The following is a 27,126-nucleotide window of genomic DNA, read 5'->3' on the forward strand; positions in this document are numbered from 1 at the left end:
AATGACACTCATATTGTATATAGTTATTGTAAACTAGCATTACACTAAAAGTACATTTTTTGCCTTTCTGGCTGTAGCTAGTTAGGTTTCTGACCTGGAGTAATGAGGCAGTTTAAATAATGATAACTATGAGTGAGAGGTATTCCACTGTTAATACCTCAAAGGGTGTCTCTCTACCTTACATACATGACTCAGCCTCTAAAACACCCACAACCAAGCCAGTAGGACCAAAACTATAAGCCTATTCTTTCATGATATAGTTTTAGCACATTGTCATGGACCTAGACTCTTCAAGAAGAAACATTTCTCTGCATAACTTTTTGATACCTATCACTGCTGGGAACTCTTTATCTGCTATGAATGAGCAGAAATTACCAGTATCAGGAATATTAGGCCCTTCTTGCTTAGGAAATAAAGTAATTTCTCACATTCTTCTGGATATCTGATGAATTTTTGTCTGTAAGATGCAGAAACAATTTGCATAGCAAGAGGCAAAGATTAGAGTCAAAGATTACTCAGAAGGGGAATAGATTAAAAAGAGGTTTTAAATAAGAGAAATATTCAAATACACAACACATAAACACACACACACAGACACACACACAGGGTAGAGGTAGCTGAATGTGATTCCATTGTTTGCTATATGAATCTGCTTCCCCGAAGGCATGATGGCATGCATTTTAAATCAAAGGGCCTTGAAAGAAATAGTGCATTTGCAGCCACAGATAAAAGTAACAATGCTGCACATAAGAACAAAAGCAGATGGGACACATCTGTGTCTCTGGGGATTAAGTGACTTATGGCAGCGACAGGCTTTACATTCTCAAAAAATCTGAAAAATATTCAAAATAAGTTATTTTTTATAGCTACCAAATCATTAGAACATGCCTCATTTTGTAAATGTTCTTGCCATTGCAGTTCTTTATGCAAATGAAATTGTCTGTGAAACAACCTGCTTTTTTCCTGATACTTCTCATGTTGCTTCCCCATAATTCATTATTGCATGCAGTGTGTGTGTATATGTTTCCTGTGATCATTCTGTTTAGGTGCTGAAAGCAATAGTTAAAATCACTGCAAGAGTACAGTGATAAACTAAAATGAAAATAAATAATAGAAGAGGAGTTGTGGCAGGAAGGTTTTAGGAAAATAATTTTAAGTTCTAGAAATTAACTCTAACCATAGTTTTTAATGGATTTTTCCTCTGTAAATATTCCAGCGATAAGAAAATTAAATGCAATCATTACACAACTAAATTTAACAATACTTCACAGTATAATGGCACTGTTGTGGTTTTTTTTATAAATGCCAGAACTTTACTAATTTTCTTTTATGAAACAAATAATGAACAAAACAAATAACAAACAAATAAACCAAAACAAAAGATAATGTCAAAGTTACAGGGCAGAGAGGAAAAAAAAAAGACATAGATATGGTGAAATACCTGCAGAAGGTACAACGGGAGTGAATAAATGTCACAACCACAGTTTTATTCCATTTTGAGATTATTCATGAAGTATTGAGGGGCAAAATATACAAAAGCAACAATGTGATGGATCAGAAACATGACGTTGATTGTAACTTACCAAGTTCTTCAAAAAGATTATAAATGAAATACAGGAACTATATTTGAAAACAGAAAAAGAAAACAAATAGACATTCTGCAAAAATATTATAAATGAAATATAGGAACTATCTTTGAAAACAGAAAAAGAAAACAAATAGACATGTTATAATTCTGAGGCATGTTAGCATGCATATATGTTAATATAAAGTGATATGGAAGGAATATGATATTTTGTCAGAAAGCCATCACATTAGGTACCTATAATCTTGTATGAATAATGTAATAAACTTGTGTATTCAGACTCAGATGTCTGCCTAAAGAAATGAGCAAACAGCTAGAAAACAGCTAGAAGCTCCCCTTCCCCCCAAAAAAAAGCTGAGAGATTATGGAAACAAAACCAGGGAACACTATGAAACAGAGATAGAATGGTTGATAATACAGGTGTCATTGCTGAAAAACTGGTGGAAATCCATGTTCTGCTACCTATGATCTTATCAATATTTAGTTATTTATTCTTTGCTGTGCATAACCAGCCAGAATTTGTCTTACACCAGGGTTCTCAGTTAAGAAGCTGACTACTTTGTGAACAAACCTCGGGAATGGGAAGGACTGGACTCTTGCCTTATAGCTTGGGGACTTGGCATGCAAAGCTGAGCAGGAAAATCAACCAGCCAAGACCAGACATGGCAGGACAGCTCCTGGAAAGGAGAGAGCATCTGTCCTTTCTGGGGCTGCCATATGGACAGTCTGGCCAGACCTATCTTCAGGTTCCCTTGCTGTGCAATTCTTAGCAATTACATCCTGGAAAGAAACATGAAATGAAACTATAACATCTATTCTCAAAAGATTGGTAGCAGTTTCTAGTTTATCTAAATCATTCAATTAGTGGGCGTCTTGCAGACTACTTTGTACATGCAGAAGCTTGGAAGGAATTCAGAGAGGTGTTAAACATAGTGCATGAGTAACTGCTTTCCATAGGGCTCTTCACATCCAGTCCAAGAATTGGTTGCCTTGTGCTTCCCAGCTGTCTGCAAACTCCAGGAGCAGTTTAGGGAACATTTCAGATTATTAAAGAGTAAATCTTGAGGAACAATCCAGCCCTTGATCTGGTAATTCCATGTTTCCTTTCTACTGATAAGCCCCAGCAGTGGATCCATCATTCTAGGTATGTATCACCAGTGTTGAGTAGAGAGGAAGAATCACTTCTCTTGATCTGCTTGTGTGGTTCTTCTGTTGCAACTCAGGATGCCAGTGACCTTTGCTACAAGGGTGCATTTCTGGCTTATAGTCAGCTTGGTACCTGTAAGGTTCCTCAGGGCTTTTCTGCTATCCTGCCCACCAGCCAGTGAGCCCCCAGCCTGTTCTGGTACCTGAGGTTACTCTTCAGGTGCAGGATGACTTTATACTTTACTACATTGAACTTCATGAGGTTCTTGTCAGTCATTTCTCCAGTTTTTTAAAGTCCCTGGCAGAAAGTGGCAGAAAACCTTGTGCTGTATCAGCCACTCCTCCCAGTTTTGCACCATTTGAAAAATAACCCCAGCTTGCTAAGTGTGCACTCTGTCTCATCATTCATAACAGCATTAAATATCATTGTTCCCAGTATCTATCCCTGGAGTACTCTACCACTGGCTGGCCTTCAGATGAACTTTTTGCTGCTGACTACAGCCCTTTGAGACTGACAGTTCAGCCACTTTTCTGTCCACTGTTCACTTATCTAGCCTGCAAGGCATAGATAAATGTGTGTGAGAATTTTTCAGAGATGGTGTCAAAAGTCTTGCTAAACTTAAGGTAAACCTCCTACTGCTTCAAAGTTATTTTGCAGACAAGGGAAACACCAACAGAGGCATAACAACTCTCAAATCCTTTCCTTAGAAAACATGCCCTTTGCCAGTTACTTTTACTTACCAGTAACATAGGCAAACAAGTCTGGCACTGGTTTAGGTAGACTGATTGGCAACCTTAAATATTGACATCCATCATCTAGCCTAGTTTAAAAGATGAACCACTGCCACTGCTTTTGGTTGACTGAGGGGTAGTCAGTGGTAAAGCTTATTCTACCACTAGTCCTGAGAGATTCAGGCTTCCCCATCACCAGCACTCCATTTAGCACACAGAGTTGTAGTGTCAAAATGCATTAGCACAAACATTATAGGAGAAAAAATCAGAAATCTCTCTGGAGTATGAAATATTAAGTATTTGAAAATTACAATTTAAAGAAAAAAGTCTGTGAACATATAAGTCAGACTAGACTTCTACCTCAGTTCCCTTCTCCAAAGCAGCTGTAGCAGAGAGATGGCAGTGTGATTAGGCTTGCTAGCTCTTTGTGGTACCAACAGCTGCTGTGGCAGTTTGCCAGGATACCCCAAGGCTTCTGAATATATGTAATTTTGTAAGCAAAACCATGCAGCACAAAAATACATGGTCGCCAATGCCAACTCGGCAGACTAAGAATAGATCAGCTACGACTATGTTAACAGTTTTGAATATGAGAGATTGCAAAGTATCAGGATCACATTACAGAGAGGAGAGATGAAGAAAGGGTGGAAAACTAGGTGCAGTTCTCAACTACTTCACCTCACAAAGTTTAACAGGGAAAGAGGCTTGACTTCAGTGTGGATGAAGCACACAGTGCAAAGACAGCTTTCCAAAGCCTAGAGCTTGTGCTTAGATTTCTGCAAGTCAGAGCTCCCTTGGGGGGCTGCTTCAATGTACCCTGACAATGGAGGTACCAAGGCAGTCTAGCAGCCCAGTTGGGTCCAGAGACTGGTGAAGGGAACTTTCCCTCTTGTAAAAGCTGAGGCAGCCAGTAAAAGAAAGGTTGAAAGCAAGTATTATGTAAGTGCTCAAGATGAGAGCAATAACTCAGGAAGTAATTTCTTCCCTAAAGCACAGGAGCATTGGTGGGTAGGTGAGTGAAAGGACAGCAAATTTTCTCCAAACTCAGAGCCTCTTTCCATAGGAAAAAAATCACATGTGGTGATTTTCATGGGTTTCCTTCACACACAAGATTTTTATGATGGAGTCTAGTCCTGCTGAGGCACTGGGAAGTACTAAGGCCATAACAGAGAACTTAAATTTCTGCTTAAGTAAGCAGGGAAGATTACTTTAAATGCTGAAGGAGAGATACTGTGGTCAGAGCTCATATTGGTGAATACACACCAACCAGTGCTGGGGTGTCAGCAAGGGCTATTGTAGGCTGCTTACAGCATTTGCTCCTCTGTAGACCATGTAGACTATTATGCAAGAGAAGAAAGGGCCCATGAAATTGATGTGAAATTGGTGTAATTTACCAAACTGAACCAAAATACTCTCCTTTCTTGTTTACTAGGCACTTCCATGCTAGAAAGTCACAAGCTCCCTTGAGTATCAGCAAAAATGAAAAGAACAAAAGTTAAACAGACCTATCAAGTGTTTATAAACTGAATTTATTATTAGTTTCAAAAAGCATGGCTGCTTTGTTGTAGGGCAGCTTGTCTCAGGCTTGAAGGGCTTGCTAAGCATAGTAAGAGACTGGGAAGGCAGAATGAGTTGTTATATTTTGTTTCCACTGTCAAGAAAATATTCATCACAACCTCTCTGAGAGAAGTTTTGGAGAGCTCTGATCAAGAAGTAAAAACTGTCATATACAGAGAGTGGGAACTGCAGTGGATAAAAATTGCTTCAGTCCAAATAATGATGTAGAGTGCAGATTCTCTGACAGGGATTGAATTTATACAGTTCAGAGAATACACACTCATGTCGACAGGAGTAGTTGACCTCAGGGAACATGCAGTTCATGACCTTCCCTCTCTTAGGTGCAGCTCTTAAGTAACGCTCAGGCTGCCACTAGCCACAGCACCAAGATTGACATGGTTTTGGGGAAACTAGGGTTCTGAGTATGTATCCCAGGAAACTTCTTGCTTTGCTGATGGAAGATACCCAAACCTTTACCATCCATAATTTTTGTGGCAAGGAAAACTGGTCATGCAGGTTAGACGGATGCTTTCCACACCCACCCCAAAGGGGGGACTAGGGCATCTTGGAAATTAAGCTTAGACTGAAGTTTTGCTTATCTTTACATGCTCAGCTGTTTGCATGACAGGCAGTGTGGAGTCTGCTCCCAGTGCAAACTGAGTTAAGAGTGTACTACCAGACATTCAATATCCCTATAATAGCTGTTAAATACTCTAGCCTTCATACAACTGCTTCAATAGATGTAAAAACTGTGCTGCCATCAGATGCAAAAAGTCAAAAAAAGTAACCCAGAACCTGGAAAGACTGCCACACAAAACTGAAGAGGGTAGGAAGAACAGTTGTTACTGCTTCTTGAGCATAGAAAAGGGCCTGATACATCAGGTCCAAGAAATAAGGGTACATGTTGTCCATGCTTGGTAAAAACACAATATGGCTAAGTAATACCAGTGCTGGCTCACAGTAGCCAGTGTATAGGAAATAAGAGCAAGCAAATTATTGAATTCATTTGCTTGCCTTCTAGGAAGCTATTTGGTAGGTTTGGAATCATTACTGTCTATGAGCAGGAGGGACTTCAAGGAATGGGCACATTCGGTCGGAGCCCCAGATGCTGTTCAGTAGTTTCTGAATGTTCCTAATGAGTTAGAGTGTTAATAGTTAATTTTTTTGAGAGTTCCTCATTCACATATGCAGAAAAGCTGTGTCTGTCACATCCACGTGCAGAATTTGGGTGATATCTTTAGGAACTGCTTTCTAATTACAAACATGGTAAGAGGGAGTTTTCAACAAAACAGGCAAACAGTGGTGGCTGGGTGACAGTGTAAATGACACGCACCTTCTTTCTTTTCCTCTAGTCTCTCAGCAGGGGGAAAGCCAGAGACGTTTGTACAGAGATCTGCTGCGGAACTACAATCGTCTGGAACGACCTGTGGTGAATGACTCCCAGCCGCTCGTAGTCGAACTCCAGCTTTCCTTGCTGCAGATAATTGATGTGGTAGGTTACTTGCTGTTCTCTTCTCTGTGGCACCCATTCAGCATAACAAATCTGATCTCTCATCTAGGAGACATATTTCTTCTCTTTATCAGGCTATCAGAGATGAAAGCAGTCTGTCTTTTGCTAAGCATCCTCCCTAAATGCTGGAGTACATGCTTTGACACTTTAGAGGACTGAATTTTGTCCTAAAAGCACAGCCATTTCTGACATAGCATGAGCTGCAAGGAAATAAATTATGTATTTTTTTTCCATTTGTTTTAAACAGAAAAAAGAATTCAATCAATTAGAAGTCATGTGTTACTACAAATTATTAATGATACATTCTTCTCAGAGCTGTTTGGGATGCAGTGACTCAAGACCATGTGCAGCATTCAAAGCTAGCATCACTGCACTTACACTTTTTCATTAGATATTACAATGGCATTGGCCCCTTCTCCCATCTTTTTTTTTTACCATGCACTGCAACTGAATGAGTTTACCCTGAGATGAGCTTAGAAATACATAAAAGTAAAACCTGGAGGCACAGCCCTCTAATTGTCTTGACTGCAACATGCTTTTACAGAATTGGAGATTTGACCTACGGGAAGTTTTAACATAATAATGCAAATCCTTTTTTTCATCATGGAGAGGATTCTGTATGATAAACCATGATATATATAGACAGGATTTCTTTCATCTATGTGAGAAAAACAAGCCAGAAGAACAATTTTGACCATCTTCACCCTGTCAGCAGAGCAAACAAGTGGACACACTAGTGCTCTTATCCTCATCCTACCTTTTCCATGAACAATATTTGGAGCTGGTTTAAAATACACTGTCACTGTCATGGAGGGAACAAGGAATAGAGAGAGATATCTGGAAACATTTGTGCAGTTGCAAAGCAATTTAACAGGAACTTCAAATATTTAAACTTTTTAAATCACAATCCTTTTGAAAATGTGTAGTACATCAGGTGTTTCCCTGGAGGGGCGAGCAGGACCCTGAAGGTGTAGCCCCCCAACATGCAAGTGGCAGGTCCAGTGAGCTGTGGCATTTCTGGAGGCAGGCAGGAGCCGCTCAGATAGGATATGCATCTTTCTGTTTTGAAATGTTACCAACTGCATTGAACTGGAAGAGAGAGGAAATCTGTACTGGCAACCAAAGGCCTCTACATGAATGAAAGAGCAAAGATTTCCCGCAGCTAGTTTCAAGTAAATTTCAGCAAGCAATTCCAGGATTTGCAGAGGTGTCTCAGCTCCAAAAATCTTCCTTCAGTCCTTCTTTATCTGTGGCATTTTCTTTCAATTTAGTTTAAAGCTTGGGGGTACTAAAGGGCCATAGGGCTGTAATTGTACATTTTCAAAGTCAGGAGGAGTTACATTAAAAAAATTTGACTGTTTCACATTCATATATGAAACCAAACCTTTCAGGAAATTGGTATTTTTTTAAAGTATTTTATCTACATTAGGTCAATGTCTATTATAAGAAATGTAGTTCCAGTGTTCCCTTTTGGTTGTCCACAATAGCTATGCTAGATGTTCATACCTTTCAGAAATGAAGCTTTTCCCCCCCTACACCCTTGTACCTAGTACAGATGCTAGATGGTAATCTGTTTTAATCAGAATCTACTCCAGGCTTATGGTCTTGCAAACTGCACCCAAAGTGTTTTAAAAAACATCCAGAGTTACCTGAAATTTTTATCTTGGATGATGTGAAAGGGTGCCAGTCTCCTCAGTGGAGGACAAAATATGACTTGGCAGTTGAATCCCTATACTGAAAATGTCATTGTGACATCAACAAGTGGCTAAACCTGCCAACCTGAAAGTCCTGATCCCCTGGGTCCTTAAATCAGGAATCAATGCAGAAATATGCCAGCAACAAGCACTGTACTTATGAGCCCCTCATCCTCCATTGCTGGCTGGACAGATTACAGTATCTGTCTGCTCCAGCTGCTGAAGTAAATATCTGTTTAAAAGAAGACTGGTTATAGCCACAGTAATGTAAAGAGAAGTCAAGCTACAAGGAGGAGGTAAGCTCTATCAGCAGAGATACCATGAGGCAAAGCAAGATACCATCTCTGTTTGGAATTATTATTATTATTATTATTATTATTATTATTATTATTATTATTATTATTATTTAGACTCCACATCCTCAGCTGCCCTGCCTGACAGAAGACAAAGCATCTGGTGCTCAGCTCTTCACTTAGGGAAGAAGAAAGACAGCATCACAGTCTCTGCAATGGTGTATGCATTAACAAAGTGAAAAGCTGCTCATTTTGAGGACTTGTGTGTCCAGTGTGGTCCATCACTGTAAAAGAGCAGGGTGCTAGGCAGGGTCCCAGCATTAGGGCACTTCTTACACCATACTCCTTGGGGAGGAAAAAAGCACTCCATGCTCAGGGAAGTGTCATGTGGAAAGGTATACTGCAGCATTGCTGGACTCACTGAGATACTTTGCAAGCAGTCACTGCAATGGGCATGAGACAGTGGACCCTGTTCTGGTTTCCCTTCAGGAGGAAACAATGTGAAGAAGATGAAAACAAATCTGTTTTGTTGGTGCATGGATATGAGAAGGGGTCTGCCATTGGTACTCAAAGGACCTTGTGCCTTACCCATGCCAAGGCCTGGCATCACATCTAGAGCACTTCTGTCTGGGACAGGTTACATCACATGCCTCCATAAGTCTGTTTCCTACATATACTATATTAAAATGTAATGAATCCTAAATTCAACTTCTGCCGACAGGCTGCTGAGAACAGCATTGGTGATAATCTTGTTGCACACTGCTACATGGAGATAAAATACTGCTCTGAGATCATTGTGGTTTTCCAAGCAGTAGTACAAGTAACTAAAAATGTCATCAAAGAAAATGTCAAAGCATGACTTCTTTGGATTATGTTTTCTGCTTCTTTGTGCATGTATTTGCCTACACAGGATATGTATGTTTTTTAGGATTCAAGGCCAGCCATCATAATCAAAGCTGAGAAGAACACATTCTCTACTTGTCATAGTTGTGGTAGACAAATGCAAATGAAGTACTTTGGGGTTTGGACTTTTTCCCAAAATTATATTAATTCATAACTACAGCCGTGACAGGCCCATTACATTCAGGAAACAAATGAGCAGAAAGAGGGACAGTTACAGCTCCTGTGTAACAGCAGGGCTCAGGTCAGTTTGCCTTGTCCTCTGTGTTTAAGGACAGCTTCATGCTGAGCTGCCTCATGTGTATGCTGTTTTGAGGGTCACTTTTGCTTGGAGCCTGACCTCCAGGCACTCCATGTGCATCAGGAGGGCATTGGCTGGTGATGCCTCTCACAGAGATCACAGAGTCAGACACTGCCAAGCTCTGCCAACCCAAGCAAGGGTAGACATTAAAGTGTACTTGGACCAAAAATTATAATTTTATTTTGTCTGAGAGACCAGTCAGTTGGTGAGGGTAGAGTAATTAAGAAATGAGGCATGACATTTTCTGTAACAGAGGAAATGCAAGCATTTTCCTTTGGCACTATGTGAAAGGAAGCTGCTAGGTGAAAACTATTTGTCATCATGAATGATTGTTTTCATTTCTCTTGTTGGCATCTGCAGGAGACCTTATCTGAAGGGGTGTATATGTAGTTTCATTGTTAAGTTATTAAAAAAAAAATACAGCTGTTGAGGTCCCTGCATATGGTGGAGTTCTGTAGTAGTTTCCTCCTCCATGTTCAGCCTTCCAGCTGCCACTGTCAGAGGTCATAATGACAAAAAAAAAGGAATTACAAGTAACCAGTGGGAAGCACAAAAGTGCTGAAAAAAATCCTCAGCAATCCATGAGTCATTATGCACTTCCAGAAGCCAAAAAATACATAATCTTCATGTATTTTGGGCTACAACCTCAAAACAAATGCTGTGTCTGGAAAAAATTATTATGGACTATTTTGATTTAATTGCTCAGTGTGTAAAATGATTGTACATCCTAGGGACTTCAGGATTATCCCAAACCTCATGGTTGGGATATCACAAGGTTGCAAACAATTTCACTTTTAAACTACAGATGTTGTTGCTACAGTGTGTCAAATCTCTCCACATTTTTGGAAAGCAGCAAGACAAGGTAATGTAGGAGTTTAGTAGGACAATAAAATAAAGATTCACTTTGGGTTTTTTCCCTGAAAACTGGATCTGAGCCTTGCTGTTCAGAGTAAACAAGAGGAAAGATCTTCAGGTACTTTCACCAAGTGCTCAAGTGCAGTCACTATCACTACAAGCAGCATACTATCTTAGCAGCATAGATATTTTTGGCTTCTGCACCCAGATCTTATCAAAACGTCAGATTCAAATTTAAGTTTCCACTGGTTTCCTCTAAATCAAAGAATACAACCCTGAAGGAGTTGGAGGTTTTTGTTATTTTGAGTTGGTTTGTGGGGTTTTTAGGAAGTGTTTGGTAAGAGACCAACTTTTAAATGCAGGCATCTGTTGGCATTGAAGCTGCCTTCAGCTTGTTCATTTCTCAGGTGATCTGTTCATCAAATAATAGGACTGTTGAACTCAGTCCTCAGGAGCTCAGACGTTTTTGCTGGGGAGTTCTCTGTGTGAGTGGGAGTTGCCAGAACTAGAGGCTGACTGTCAGTGTCAGTGTACTGTGCCAGAAGTTAAAGGTGAGAAAGCAGGAGGGGAGGCTATGCCTGGCCCTGGGGTGCATCCTGCCTTCCTGCTGTTGGGTTTTTCACAAAATCTCTGTCAGATCTGAATTCCTTTAGCAGTTGATATCCTTGCTTTTAAATTATTTTGTTTCATGAGCTTTCTAGGACAGGTTCTGGAGGTGTATTGAAAGGCTAGAAAGTTTAAATTTTATTTTCTAGCTCTAATTCACCTCATCCTTCTTACACACATACAAAAATCTATGCTGGGTGTTATGTAGGAAACCCAGATCAACAGACAAGTGATTCAAGGAAACAAGTAGAAATATGCAGTGCACATAAGCACCAATTCATTTGTTATTCCCAATATAGTATCAGTATTAACTAGATTAAACCATAATCCCTATAGTACATCCCGTACAAATCTTTTACAGATAGATATCTTCAACTATGTAAGCTTGACCGTTCAACTGACTCTTTCAGCTCTTCTAGATTAAAGTATCTTTTTTTTTTTTTCTTTTTTTTTCTTTCCTAATAATGCCTTTGTATTTATTCGTGGGCTTCCTGCACGGCTTTTTTGAGAGATATTTACTCTGTTTCTCCTTGAAAGACCTACTCTGCCAAACCACATATCTCTCTGGGAAGTTTTGTCTCACTCTCATCTTGCAAGAGATAATTCGATGAGACCAGAGCAGCAAGGCTGATGCAAAATGGTGCAACTGAGAAGAAAAACAGACTGGACTCCATTATAAAAGCTGAAAATCAATTCATGATCAAGATCATTAAAATTCCAGACAGAAAAGTTACAGAAAGGATTCTAGACCAAGAGATTCATTAGAATTAAATCCCAAAATCTCTCTCTTGGTGACAGAACTCACTTAGTGTGACCAATTTTCAACTCCAGGAAGAAAAAATAAAATTCCTCTCCATTAGCATAGGAGGATATTGAAAATTGGAAATTCAAGGCTATTTGAGCCATAAATTATTATTTTAGCTGTCCCCTATGTGCCAGACATTATCAAAATACCAGTCTCACTAAACCAATTAAACATGCAACATCTGAATTTGCTAGCACAATGAAGTTAAGTGCCATGGGTAGTATGGATTCCTGACTAAATACTACTTGCACATGCTTGCATAAAATATTATGATGGAGTTTTAATTACCTGAACCTTACTGGCATCTTTTTATTTTGTATGACTTCTGCTCTGCTCAGCTCAGAGTGGAGGCAGCTCACTTAGTGAGAACAAATGCCATCGTTTGTTTTCTTTCATCTTGGTTCCCCAAGTTGTACTTAGTGGCAGTGGCTCTAACAAAAGAAAGGCTGATTTCCTTCTGAGAAATTTGGTTGTGGTCATCCAACTTGGGCATTTCATGATAATTAAACAATTTTCTGTCTGACTGGTGAAAAGACTGTACTCTGTTGTTTCTAGATGTAGGAATTTCGATCTTGAGCTCATGTATATTCCTTAATTTTGGGTAACTAATCAGAGGCATCAAAGATTTGCAGTAAAACAGTTAAACCAAAGCTGTTGGGGTGACCTTGAACCTAGTATTTCTTAGTTTCTCTGAGTTCTCTGAGGGTAAGTCCTGAGAGACAGTGAGTTCAGCTCCTGAGTGAAAACCTTTCCCCCCATTTTATATCCCTAATCACAGGCTTTAAGAGGTCACTTGAGCTTTGGAACATGCCTACATTCCCTTATTTTTGCTGTGCTGTCACATCAGCACGCAAATATAGAAAGAAAAATCAAAGGGAAGCTTGCAGTTAGACTAAGTGTGAGTCTTGGGTAAGTGCTCAGGGTTGACTTTCTCAACCATCCTTCTGCTGTTTTCCTTGTGATTTTGAATGCTGAAAAAGACAATTAATAATTAATATCCTAGAATAAAGATTTGTGTCTAATCCTGTTTGTTTGAAGCACCTGCCAACTGTGCACAAAATACAAGGAGGGGTACTTCTGAAGGAGGTATCCACCCTGGAGAATATAAAAACCACCTACATGTCATGTGTGGATATTTTGGGATTTTAATGGAGGACTGACAGCTTTTGTATGGTGACATAACAGCCTTTCCCCCAGGAACTAAGCAGGAATGTCAGTTTATCCAAGCAGTTAGAGAGCAGCACTGTGCTGGAAGGCCATGTGAAGCACTCTGACCTAGCTTCTGGGATTTCCATGAGAATTATCTTTGTAATAGAGGGACAAAGCGGGTGGCTTCACTCTTCCCAGGATCCAGAGAACGCTGGGGGCAGGGAGTCCTGTGATTTGCATGTCTTTGTGGAGCAACTTGGAAGTCAAACACTCTTAAGACTGGTGAGGCTACATTGCTACATTTCACACCAGTCCTAGTGCAAAGATGCAACCTAGAAAAATAAAATTAATTTCCTAAGTCAAGTACCCACAGCCCTAGGCAGTAGTTGGAAGTCACATGTGCAGAGCAAGATCAAGACTGGATTTTTTTTTACTACAATAGAAATTGGAAAATTGGAAGATGTTGGGGGCTAAGGAAAGTAAGACACAAATCAAGTAGGCTTGGGAGACTCAGGGGCTTGTAAGGGGAAGAGTGTGATCTGACAGGGGCCAAAACCTCCAATACTTAAAGTTCCTGTCTCAAAAGCAAGTGAATAGACTGCTGAAAGCAGCAGGTAGAGATGTAATTGAACTCCTCTAAACTGGGAGGAGAAGAATGTGGGTGGTTAAAGACAGTGGGACCACACGGCCTACACAGCCTACAACACTGCCTTTGTAATAGCTGCTACACAGTGGAAAGACCAAAGGCAGATTGCACTTTTTGTCAGCAGTGAAAGGACACATTCCTCTTCAAGGCATGCTTCTCCAAGGAGAAGCATGATCTCAAGGAGAAGCCAGTGGCATCAGATGGGAGTGTGATTCAAGATTATAAAACACTTATTAGACATCACTTCCAACCATTCATAGGAAGAAATCCTGAGCAATGAAGATGTCCATCTATGAACACTTGTTCAGATGTATCTTCATTTCAATGGGCAATAAAATACTCAGCAGGTGTTTGTTCTTTTGTTATTCCTTTGTATTTTTTTATTTCTCCCAGTCTTTCACTTAACTCTGGGCCCTCCTGATTTCCAGTTTCCTCATGAGGGTGCTTTATTAAAGGGATTGAGATGAAGTATTTAAACTTAAATTGCCCCTACATAGTTGGTGTTACCATGACAAGTTTATTTCAGGTTTTTAATGAGAGCCCTGAAATACAGAGGCTGTCCAGCAATACTTCAGTGTTCCCAGAGCAACCTGGGCACTCCTCAAAATTACTGCTTCTGTGAGCCTTCAACCATTCACTGCATTTGAGCCGAGTTTTAGATAATCAGCTGAAAATTGTGGACAGATTGGTGGCTCAGCAATGGAAAGGAGTGCCTGTGCAGTTGTAGATTGAGCATACAAGCATTTGAAATCTTGATCAATTCCTGTGGATATTTTGAATAAGATCCCACTCAAAGATCACTGTCTCTGCTAATAAAACTTTCCAAGTCTCCATGTCAATATTTTCATGTCACTTAACTGTTTCCCTTCTCATCTTCAGGTACAAAAACATTGGGAAAAAATATTTAAGATTACCTGAAGTAGTATCAAAGTAGTTGCACATGACTACTGAGAGTTACCTGCTCAGTTAGGGACTTTCCTGATCATTATCTTGAAATAATTCAGTGGCTGATTCAACTCCCACTTCTGTTGCTCTGTGAGAGGGCAAGAATTAATGACTCCTGCTGATCACCTGGTAACGAATGCCTTGCTATATAGATGGCATGTAATCATATGATTTGACTACTGGACCAGGAAGGGCTTTGGGTTTTTTTGTCCAGGTGATATGACCCAGGTAATTATATGTATAAGGGCAATTATATTTTATTTAGTTGTTGACTTGGCAAGGGAGAATCTGTCGACAGGCAATGGTGCACAATGCAGGCAGATGTGTATACATTGTAAGCTTTGAATTTAGGGCAGGGAAAAGAAAACTGAACTAAAACATTCACATGTCACAGCATGTGCACCAGAACAAACCAAACTGTCACTTCACATGGGTCAAAGGTGGCTGTAGGAATAAGCAGATATCCAGGGCAGAGGATTAACTGGAGTCAGGCTAGAGATAGAAAGGGGAGAAAATGACCCAGATAAATACAGGAAGGATTTAGAGAACAAGTGTTGCACTCACTAGTGACCACAGCTTTTCCAGCATTTTTAAATACTAGAAACAAAATTATTTGTCTGAGCTGAGCATTTGCAAACCAGGAGAACTGCCAGGGGAATGATGGAAAAGCACCTCTGGGAGCCAATAATTTTCAGTCTCACCCAGAATCTCTGCAGGGCTGCTTTTAATGCTTTACTGAACAAAAAGATGGGAGCTGAGAACTGGCCAGTGCAGGGGGAAGGTCATCATCAAGGCTGACAGGAATCTTGAACAGAAAAAGCAGTGTGATAGATTATTCAAGTTTTCTCCTGGAAGGAAAGGCATTCTCTTAACTAACCTTTAAACTCGTCTGCATAAACCAGTGACACAGAATGAGGGAGCTGCCTCCAGCACTTCCAAACTCAATAATTACCTTTTCACTCAGGCAAAGTTGAGTGACCAGTGATCTCCTGAGACAGAGTAAAGCACACACGTTCTCCAGGTTGTTTGTGAGTGTCCATGTAACAGAAAAATACAGTCCCTTCTGTATTTTAAAATACCTTTTCCTAGGTATTAGAGAGGTGCATACAGCACACAGGTCATGATGAAGACGTCAGGAGCTGTAATTCTTCTGCAGCTCTGCAAAGGCAAGGTAACCAGCCCACTGCAAAGGCCAAAGTATTTCCTTAGAGAATACAAAGCTACGTGGCTCAGTAGGCCACCACAAAGATGGAAAGCTCCATAAACACCTCAGCTCTGAAATGCCTCTCACTCTAACAGGGGGTGGACTCAAACTCAAGGTTCCCATGGCCCTCATCTCCTTGGCAGCCCCAGCAGGCACTTTTTCCTTGGTTCCTCAGGGTCCTTCTCTAGAAGGGATTTAGCAGGAGAGATACACCTGGACAAATGCCTGCCCAGTGTAAAGTCAGCTTTGCTGCTTCTGCAAACCAGGTACTTCTGGAAAACTCAGATCCTTTTTTGAAAAATGTTTTGTTCTGTTGTGCAATGAGAAGGACCCATCAGGCTGTATCTGTTGACCATATAGAAGCATTTTCTGTGTTTTTCCAAAATATCAGATGCCATTTAAGAGCTCAGCAGCATGAAGGCAAGGATAGGAAAAGCCCCTGAATGGCCAAGAAAACATCCTGAAGTGATTTTTTTTTCACCCGAGCTAAGACAGACATAAGCAGCACAAAGCCCTAGTTAGACCTTGTAGTTTTGCTGCTATGTAAACATCAGACAAGGAAGACCATTGTCACTCTCTAGATAAGCATTTGAGAATTCAAAACTGTAAGTTTTGCTTTTGACTACAAAACATATCTAAGCTCTGTGAAAAGCAGGCAAAGCAGACCCAAGACAGTAAATATAATGCTAGATGAAATACCTGTCTGATTAATTGTTTGGAATCAAAGCTGATTAGCCAAATCATTAGTATCTGACACACAGATAAACAGGTAAGTAGAACAAACTGTTTTGTGCAATACAGAAGTCAGCCCGAGTATCTTCCTTTGCAAGCTGTCAAGTATAAACTTACTGTGCCAGAAAAAAATTAGTTCCTTGTAAATCACATATGAAAGGCTCTTGATGGAAGGCATCTGCATATTCTGGAAACTTTTAGCCTCACAGATGTACATTGGACTTTAATGCATTCCTATGAGGTTTACATATGTAGATGACAACATGAGAAATGTTCCCTCTTCCCCTTCCCTGTAGGTTTCAGTGCGGATGGGGAAAATCCTTAGTTTTGTACAGCAATGACATTGGCTGATTGTTGTTGAGCAGCTTTTTAATCATGTTGTTCAAGCTCTTTTAACACTACACAGAAAGTCTTTGTTAGGAGGACATGCACAGCTTACAAGTATAAATCATTATTTGGCTAACAACACAAAATATTGTTAGTACTTGGTGCTCAATTCAGATGGCCAGCCCTACAGGACGCTTCAGAAGTCATTGGTGGCCAGGAATGGGCGGATGATCCCTGGGACACAAACCACTGTGTTTCTGGGTTGTTTTCATTTTACAAGTCAGTGGATACAGATCGCTCTGATGACTCTATCAATTACCAGCTCTGGGGTTATTCTTTACATTAGAATTTTATTTTTCAAGATGGTTTTTGAATCCTTCAGCATCTAAAAAACTTGTCTCAACAAGCCTAGTGCTTTTCTTATTTTTCTGCAGATTTTCTTACAGTTGCTTCAACCACAGCAACCAAGGGAACAAAAGGGGGTGCAGAAAGACCAGGCCTCTGGAGGTGCGTTGTAGTTTGGATAGAGAGAATACATTTGCTGGAGCAGCAGAGAGGAGAAAGGGAAATGTATGATCAGTATAACAATATAAAATCACATCTGATTTTTGTGTGGCATCTCACAGCAGCAGAAGCAATGCAGTCAGGTTTAAAAGGGACTCAAGAGGAGGTAGTGTGATAGACAGTTTTGTGTGGATCACTGTTGAAAAGACCTGTTTCATGTCTGAAGTTTCCCTTTCCTGGAGACAAGAACCTGGTTGCAGAGCCCAACTCTTGCCACAGTGCCAAAGTAATCAGGAATCCTTCAGGTGAATAATGTGTCCCTTTCTAAGTTGTGGTATTTCTGGAGCTCCACAATCCAAATATAAGAAGCGGAGATCATGATACAGACAAGGTTCAGGAAGGGAGGAGGGGAGGAAAGACAGAATAAATGTAGCAGACCTCAAGTGGACCTCATTATTTGTGAATAAGGGAGTTTAGGTTTTTCTACCTTATTAGAGACTAAGTACTGCAATAAGGACATGACCAGAGAGGGCATGCATGTCTGGGGATCTCTCTGTATGTTTTAAATGCCTACCAAGCAACTTGCAATTGCAATATCTCCCACCTGAAACACTGCAGACAAACACGTAAGCTTCCTAGGGCATGGACACACATGGGACAGCTGGGCATACAGTGAGCCAGTTCCCCTGAGCAGCACAGCCTCAGCTCCTGGGACGTGCAGGGCTGTGGTAATGTGTGTGTACCTGTGTGTCTGCTCCACACTGACTCTGCAGCCCTGCTTCTACATCCCCAGGGCACAGCATCCTGCACCTATAGAGTAACTGCAAAAAACCGGGCACCTTGTGACTCCCCAAAAACTTGGGCACCAGCTCTGTGGTGAGAGCATCTTTGTTTCTGTTATAAGAGACTCTTCCCCATGGCCTCTGCATGCAGGAATGAACCTGCAGATTCCTGTTCTGTGTGCAGGTGTTGTGTGAGCTCCCTCTCACTCAGCATTTGTGTCCTTTTAGCCAAGTGATAACTTCTGCCCAAGGCCAGCCTTTTCTTTCCTTCAGCCAGAGCTAAGTTACATAGCAATGACACTTGAAAAGGACAGCACTTCCAGCATTATTTCACCATTGCTTTGCAGTGGCAGCAAATACAACATAAAATCTCTCCAACTATGATATGCAGTGTGGTACTGGAGAACATCTTGTTTTGAGCAAGTAGCTAGAAGGTAAAACTTGGTAAAGAGTTCATCCCCAGAAAAATAAGAGAAATCATCTCTTACTTTCCTTTCTATTGTTGATCAGTTATGATAAACACAGGGAGTCTGTGGTTTAAAGGATAAGAAAAAGAGCCACTATTGTCTGGGCCAAATAGTGGTGCTCCAGTGAGCTCACAATCTACTCCATGGAGTTTGGTTTATGCACCCCAGAACTCTGTATTCTCTAAAAGAAACAAATACTCTTCCATCTCTAATCCTTTTTTTCCTGTTTTTTCTCTTCTACCCTCTTTTGTTCAAAGGACGAGAAGAATCAGGTGTTGATCACCAATGCTTGGCTGCAGATGGTGAGTAACCTCTGTCAGTAAAGAAACCCTAATTTGAAAACTACAAAATGAAATTTCTTAGCAGAAAAGCAAGACTGCTATTTTATAGCCTATGTATAATGCAATACAAGGAGACATTTTGAGTCCTTTAAAATTTCCCTAGTGCTCCTTTTAGAATTGAAAATTAAATTCAGGAGACTACACTAATCCTTTGGACAGACCTGTTGACCTTTTGAGCATGGAAACCAACTGCATTGTTTTGCCAGTGGATGTAGTGATCTAATAACAGAGTCCAGAGCTAAGAGACTAAGCTAAGAAGAGTCATAGCTAAGAAGAGAATCTTCAAGGGGCTCAAGGCCCTCTCCAAGGGGCTCAAGGCCTCTCCCCCAGTGATGGGGACTTACGAATGAGCCAAACACCCAGTAAGACAGGCACCTGCAATTGCCACTTCTGGAAAAATCCCATCTCTGCCTGAAATTGGGAGCCAGGGCATCTGTCCCTGAGCACAGAAGTGGTCACTAGACCACATGCAGACTACTCATAGGGGGTGGTGGATACTCCAGGGACCACAGAGGGCCTGATGCTGCTTTGCTGCTGGCAGCACCCTGGGATATTGACTTCCCTCATGCTTTACATAAACATAAATAAACATCCCTCCTCCCTCTTCTGCAACCTGCTCCAGCTGAGGATTCACCTTTATGCTCACACAGAATAAGCAAAACTGACCTTCACTAGGGAAAGGGACCTCCTTTGCAGACAGAATTTCCTATCAGGTCTGCCTGGCTGCCTGTGGTGAGGAATACAGTGGTTTTTTATGCTGCACAAACAGACCTCCTTAAGGGTTTGTGGTCAGGAAAAAAACGGTTCTTGAAGGAAAAAACAGTGGGAGACTTGAATGATTAAACTAATTCCACTTTGATTCTCACATCCAAACACTATCTCATATTAATATGTTTAGCTGAGCAGGCTGTTTCTTCCTCAGCTACCTGCTGGGATTTGCAGCAGAAATGAGCATTTTTATATGGCAAAAACTAACCAGACAAACCTATATGACTACAGGATTGTTAGGTCAGAGCCTGTGGGTGTCCTGTGCCTTGCAGAGATGTTCCACAGGTTCAGATGTTCCACAGAGATGTTCTACTTGTTAAGGTTTCCCTTGCAAGCCTCCCACTGAGCTTCATTGAAAGTCAGAAGGTTCTTCCCAAAAGCTGTTCCTGCACCTTTCTCGAATTAACTGTGTTGAGGTGGAGGAGGAGGGATCAGAAACAACCCCTTGGCATATAAAGTTCATTTGCCTACCTCTCATAGCAAGGTGGTTAATAAAAGAGTCACCCAACCTTTGTAACTGATTAAATTATTTCCACCCAACGGAGAGTCTCAGACCATAGTCCTCAAAAACCACTTCACTTCAAAACCTGCAGACCTCATGGAGGTTTCTACTGCCAGTGGTTCTGACAGCCCACCAGGAAATGTTTGGGAGGCCTGACTTCTGGCCACAAGATGAAGAGTTAAACACTGTCTTCAGTAGTCACATTATTATTTCTTCTATATATGCCAGCCTTTCTTAATAATGAAAACTAAGCATTTAACTATTATCATACTGTGGCTATTGCTATTGACAAAATCGATTCTGTTCCATTAATATTAAAAAGACTTTGAGGACTTTTAAAAGCTCATATAATCTGATGTATGTGTTTGTCAACAGTCCTGGGTTGATGTTTACTTGTCTTGGGATCAATATGAATACCCAGGAGTGCAGAACTTGAGATTTCCTGCTGACCAGATTTGGGTACCAGACATTCTTCTGTATAACAGGTAAGCAAGATGTGAAATGGCTGGTAGGAGACTAGAAATATGTGCTGAAAATAAGCCATGCTTCACTGATACTATGGGCCTTTTGCCCTCTATGGATTTGGTCTTACTCTTAAAGAGTAACAAGAACAAGCAAGCATCAGCTAACAGATTTTTCTAATAGCCAGTCTATTCTTCCTTGCTGTAGTTCCACAGATGTCTTCTTTAACTTTTTCTCAGTGAACACAGAGAGAAAGCTATGACAGTCTCTTCAAAATGACCATATCTGCAGGAGAACTACTGTCCTGTATGTGTCATAGTGCTTCTGATTGAAGTAAACAAATGGATTTTCATCTCACTTTTGTTATCACATATTTTATAAACTTCTCTGTCATTCTCCTTCTACTCTGAACATTCTCTAATCTGTTTTTCCCTCTACAGAGATGAGTCTAGCTCTCTAGACAGCATTGCTGCAGTGTTGAATGAAGTGGAAACTTTCTAGACAGCTGTTTCCTTAATGCTTTTCAGGACAAGGGGATTTGGGGTTTTCTCTAATAATATCTTAATTCTGGACTTATTTTTTGATCTAATGCAAACCCCAGATGTTGTAATTCAGCTCTGCTATCTTACTAGATTTTCCCTGTTATGTTTTTCTCTGACAGTTTTCAGGGTAATACTTTCTAATTACATAGATTAAATTTCATTTGTCAGTTTCCAGAGTTCACCATGATCTGTATTCCATTCCAAACCCTCACTACAAGATATCCAAAGGAGGCCTGGAGACACCGAGATAGTTTAAGTGTTCTTCTTTACCTCTTTGTGTTCTTCTTTGCCTCTTACTGTCTCTTTATTCCTTTTCAATATCTAAAAAGCAGGCATACAGCTTCGTCCATATTACTATAGTTTATAAAAACATGCTGAAATTCAGATAGATACCAGCCTCCTCTTAGTAAGAAAATTAGATTGATTTGATGCAGTTGGCCCTTCACAAATCTGTGCCAGATGTTTCACCCCATTTTCTTTGAAGTTAGGCTGATGTGTCTATAATTTCACCTTTAAAAGAAGTCAGAATTCTCTTTGATCTCCCCTAATTCGCCGTGCCCTTCCCTCTTCTCCACAAGCTCCCACAGATAATTGTTAATGCTTCAGAGGGTATTTCAGTCAGTCCTTTCAGTTCTCAAGAGTAAATTTCATCAGCTCTGCTGAGTAGAATTTGTCTTATCTACATTTTCTTAACCTTTTCATCCCCTGTTCTGCCATGGGCTCCTGCCACTGTGTGAGAATGAGATGCAAAGAGTGAGGCACACGGCATACAGGATACTGCAGGTCTCTGCACCCTGCTGTTTTTTTCCATTCCTTTCCTCTTTTCCTTGTTCCTTTCTACTTATAAAACCTCTTTTTGTTGTCTTTTATGTCTTAGATAATTATCACTCATTATAGACTTAGGCTTTTCAGTGTCATCCCCTTTTTGTGCTGGGGACAATTACATGGATAAAGAGCAGATCAGAAGAGTAATGGAGGCTCTGAACTTTTTAAATCTGGTTGAAAGACAGGGTATGTAGGATGGTGTAGCCATGCAATATAGACCTACACATAGCCACTACAGGAAAGGCTCTACAAGCCAGGGGATTCCTCTGTGGTTAATGTCTTCCTAAGAGACCCTCTAGAACAAGCCCCCAGACCTGCTTCTTTGAAGAACTGTGTCCTCGTTTGGCTCATTACCCCTTTACTTTTCTCAGAATTGTTGTAATAGTAAAGAAATTCTCTTTTCTTGGTTCCTTTTGCTATTGGAGTTTCAATGAATCTCCTCCTACAAGCTGCTAAAATAACTTCTCCCCAGTGGTTTCTTCCAATGCTAGAAGCAAACTCTGTCCTCTCTGCATCTTGGGAGACTGCACAATTGTTATGTCAGACCACCATTGCAGCTACAACGCATCTGTTACAACAGATACCTGGGTAAGGTAACAGATGACGTGATTTATGTGGTGAGTTGCCTCATTTTGACAGGTGCCCTAGAAAAACCTTGTTGTCCCAACCGCCCAGTTTTTGGATACAGCTAATGTGACACTTTTGCTTCTTTTCCTTCTGCCTTTTTTCTGAGACATGCAACACTCTGCCTCTCACTTCTTTGAGATCATTGTAGCGTGCAAGCAGCCTGCCCAGGCGCAGGCTGACAGTAACTAGGAGGAACTGAGATATTTATCAAGGGTAGATACTTCATGTGGTAACTTAATTCAGCCAAAATGCTATTTCTATGTTGACAGTTACATCTTTACTCACACATCAGCTTGCTTTTTTCTTTATTTTGCTCTGTTTTGTTTGTACTGTGTTACAGTGCAGATGAAAGATTTGATGCGACATTTCATACAAATGTGCTGGTGAACTACTCTGGATCCTGCCAATATATTCCTCCAGGTAGGGCACAGAGAGTGTTTGTTTACTTTTAATCAAGTAATTTCAAGAAGATTTCCTTCATGAATGAAACCAAGGTGTTTAAAAGCCATCTGTGGAAATTTTGCAACCAGTCTAATAATGGGACAGACCCACTAAGAAAAATTAAGTCCATTATCTTAAGTGTAAGTATTTACACTTTATTAAGTAGTAAAATGTTCTCTTGAGCAGTTTGCTCAGAACATCCACAGTCCCACCTAAGGTGTTGTGCACCATGTCATCATGTTTCATGTGCAGTCCAGCTAGGTCTCTGTTGTGTGGAGAGGTGTGTGAGCAGAGGTGACCCCAAGAGTAGAACTTTCTCAGCATTGAAGCCCTTCTTGCCAGGCTGAGGCTAAAAATCCAGGTGAAAAGACAAACAGGGATTGGTCTCAGCCAGCTGGGCCCTAGTCTCAGTCTCTTTTAAATCTGTGTTGCTGATTCCATGTCTGCATGGTCCAGCATCCAGGACTGACCAGAGAACAGGCTATTCCACAGTTGCTCACTGTGGTGGACAAAAAATTCTCAAACTTTGTGTGATAGCATAGCACTGTCCCCAAGCAGGTCCACAGGGCCCAGTGGGGATCAGCAATGACTTCCCTGATGGGTGCTCCTCTGTTGTTCCTTACCCATTAGACCCCTTAAAGCATCCCAGAACATGAATTTAACATTCAGAGTTAAATTCAAGGCTCAGTTACCACACAGATGATAAAGGCCGGCCCTGAACAAGGTTTCAGACAACAATGTGTTTTCAAAGGACTATGGAATCGAGGCATGGCCTGTCTAGGAGCTCCTTTCAAAGAGCTGATCACAGCACAGTAAGTTCCTGGGATGTGCTCTTTGCTGCTGCCAGACCAAGAAATATTGCCTATAATCTGCCAGGGCCAGTTGGCTCTGGAAAACAGGCTGGACTGCTCCTGGATGGCCACAGTGTCCCAGGCAACCTACCTCAAGGATGCAGTGAGAGAGATCTTCACTAGTGGAGGAAGGGAGGTTGTTCCACTCATGACAGTACACCTGCAGTACTTGTTTGGCTACCCCATGCCTGTATCAGACAGAATTTTTGCAGAAGAAACTTGCTCACAATCAGAGACTGATAAGGGTAAGATGAAATGCACCCTGCACATACTTGATCGTGACTGATTTCTATCTACAGGCATTTTGAAGAGCACATGTTACATTGATGTCCGCTGGTTCCCCTTTGATGTGCAGAAGTGTGATTTGAAGTTTGGCTCCTGGACTCACAGTGGCTGGTTGATAGACCTGCAGATGCTCGAGGCTGATATTTCCAACTACATCTCAAATGGAGAATGGGATTTAGTGGGTAAATTGGCCAACCTACAAATTGTCAATAACCAACCTACATATTTTCAGTAGTCTAATTTTCAAAGACAAACTTCCAATATGTAGAAATAATCAATCAATTGGACATGGAATACAGATATTAAAAATATAGATCTAAGAAGAAGTAAAAAAATAGGAAAAAAAATTCCATATCAGAGACAGCCTTTCAGCAATGTTCATTGAACTGTGTCTGAAAACACAGTTCTGAAGCAAGTGCCTGCCACTGACTACATAAATGAACTACATAAACTATTAGTCCTAACACATCTGAGCATTTTTTCAGTACTAAACTTGGATGTGTCTCATGTAGGTGCATGGAACACTACTATCACATTTACTCTAATACATCAGCAAAATTGATCGGTGTAGAAAGTATTTCAGCAACATTTTTATGTAAATGGATCTTTCTCACCCAGAAAAGAATCAGTCTACCAGTTCATAAAATACAAAATTAGTATGTCTCTCTTCTATGCTTTGGAAGATACCTGCAGTTTCAAAATAACTTATGTCCAGAACTAGTTATTCAGAAAACTTCTAGTAAGTTATTATGAACTAATTTATATAGCTGTAAGTCACAAGCAGTGTTACAGAAATTGATGGAACTTAGACAACTGCAAAGAGAGGTTACAAAAAATACATTTTATCTTCTGGTCTGGATATACAGACAAGGAAATCAGAACTGGGCCCAGCTGCATGCAGTATTTTTTACCATTCAGGGAACCTGAGAAATTATATTCAGTTTTATGAGAAGCCAGAAGACTCCATAGTGAAGTCTTTCTGAAGACCAGCTATTTCAGAGCTTTAAAGTGGGTATTTTTGCCCAATAACTTTGCATATCTGATTAAGAGTTTGCGGTTTATCTGCCTTAAACCCTGACTGGAGAGAACAAAACAGGGACCTATTTAACTCATACAGCAAAAGCATTAAATAGCACCTCAGGCAAGCCATGGCTATATAATTTAAAAAAACTTTGCTGAGCCTCTGCCAAAATGCACACATTGTCATATCATCTATCATGTCCACAGAAACAAAAGAGAAGTGAGGAATTTTGGCATGAAAGGTACAAGGTACTGACTTCTTCCAGCTCTCTTGACATTTCAATGCTCTTGCAGTCCCCATTATGCAGCATGTCAGGCAATCTTCTGTAGTGGGACCATCATGGGCAATCCTGCAGTACATCTGTATTGGACAGCTATGTCTTTTAACTTCAGATATGACAGACTTTGAGCTTAACTTGGCAACCTTTTTGAAAAGTAAGCCTGTTTGTTCTTTCTGACAAAAAAAAAAAAAAAAGAGCAAATATGTATAGAGGATCACAGAAAAGTAAGAAGCAGTGGCACTTGTCACGCAGAAAATCTGCTGCATGTGCTAGTGAATATCATATCAACAGAATGTTGCCATTCACGGAATGTAGAAAGGCAGAATGCACATTGTTGAGGTTGTGATGCCCAGGACTGTTTTGTTCTGCCTCAGATTAGCTTTATTAACTAAGCTAGGTTTGAATGACTCAGAAGGCATGAGAGTAAACCCTAGAAAACACAGAGGGTGGACCAAGAATAGCAGAGATGACACACATTTTTCATAAACTTAGTCCAGTCCAGGGAGATAACTGGCAGTCCAGCACCTCTCTCCACTGTTCTGATCACCCTTCTGTAGGTGTCCCAGGGAAGAGGAATGAGATGTACTATGAATGCTGCAAAGAGCCATACCCAGATGTGACGTACACCATCACCATGCGTCGCCGCACCCTCTACTACGGCTTGAACTTACTCATTCCCTGTGTTCTCATATCTGGCTTAGCACTGCTTGTATTCCTTTTGCCAGCTGATTCAGGGGAGAAGATTTCTTTAGGTAAGTGCTAAAATATTCATTTGTTTTATAAGCATCCTACAAAATAGGAAAATAAATACCTCCTGGCACATGGTGCTTGAAGAAGAAAGATTTCAGTAGAAGAGCAATAGAAGTACTTACTTCTTTTGGTTACAGGAACAAGGACAACAGCTTTCTGTATAGCATTTACACATCCTCTGCTACATATATAATATCTTGTGGACTGAGAGGAAGCTGAACTTGTTGCTGGCACAGGCGACAGTGATAATATTCTGTCATGCCTGTTGTTATGTACTTTAGTACATCTCAATGCATTTTACAGCTCATTGACTCTTTTTTCAGATGGAACATACTAGGAAACAAAGAGTGAAGGGCTGTGAAGAGCAGCAGCTTGGCACTGGATTTCCACCTTCAAAATTAGCTCCCAAAACACCTAGCTATGTGTCCCCTGTGAACACAGCCATGGAAGGGCTAAATGAGATTTACTGTTGGTTGTGTGTGTAGATAAAAATGGGAAGGGTCTCCTTCCAAGAGGAGATAGGGAAGAGCTGTAAATACACCAGATTGAGCCAGATGACATCTTAAGAGTTAATTGTGCATGATTCTGACTCAGGACAGAGACTTCTAAATCATATGAAGCATCCTCAGTGGGGCTTTTGTGGTTAAAAAAAAAAGGTATCTGAGCAGCATGCCTTACAAGAAGCAAAAAA

At 40.6% G+C, this 27,126-nt stretch overlaps 1 protein-coding gene across 1 annotated transcript in view; it reads left to right on the forward strand.

The window, feature by feature from the left end:
* The window catches only part of LOC110472313 (neuronal acetylcholine receptor subunit alpha-7), a 55,868-nt gene that overhangs the window by 9,780 nt on the left and 18,962 nt on the right, over positions 1-27,126 (forward strand). The window contains exons 2-7 of the mRNA XM_077790282.1: positions 6,373-6,512; positions 18,998-19,042; positions 20,727-20,836; positions 23,148-23,227; positions 24,399-24,566; positions 26,243-26,437. Of these exons, the coding sequence (XP_077646408.1) occupies positions 6,373-6,512; positions 18,998-19,042; positions 20,727-20,836; positions 23,148-23,227; positions 24,399-24,566; positions 26,243-26,437 (738 nt within the window). The remainder of the gene's footprint in view (positions 1-6,372; positions 6,513-18,997; positions 19,043-20,726; positions 20,837-23,147; positions 23,228-24,398; positions 24,567-26,242; positions 26,438-27,126) is intronic.

Source organism: Lonchura striata, chromosome Z, assembly GCF_046129695.1.
Source record: "Lonchura striata isolate bLonStr1 chromosome Z, bLonStr1.mat, whole genome shotgun sequence".
NCBI lineage: Eukaryota > Metazoa > Chordata > Aves > Passeriformes > Estrildidae > Lonchura > Lonchura striata.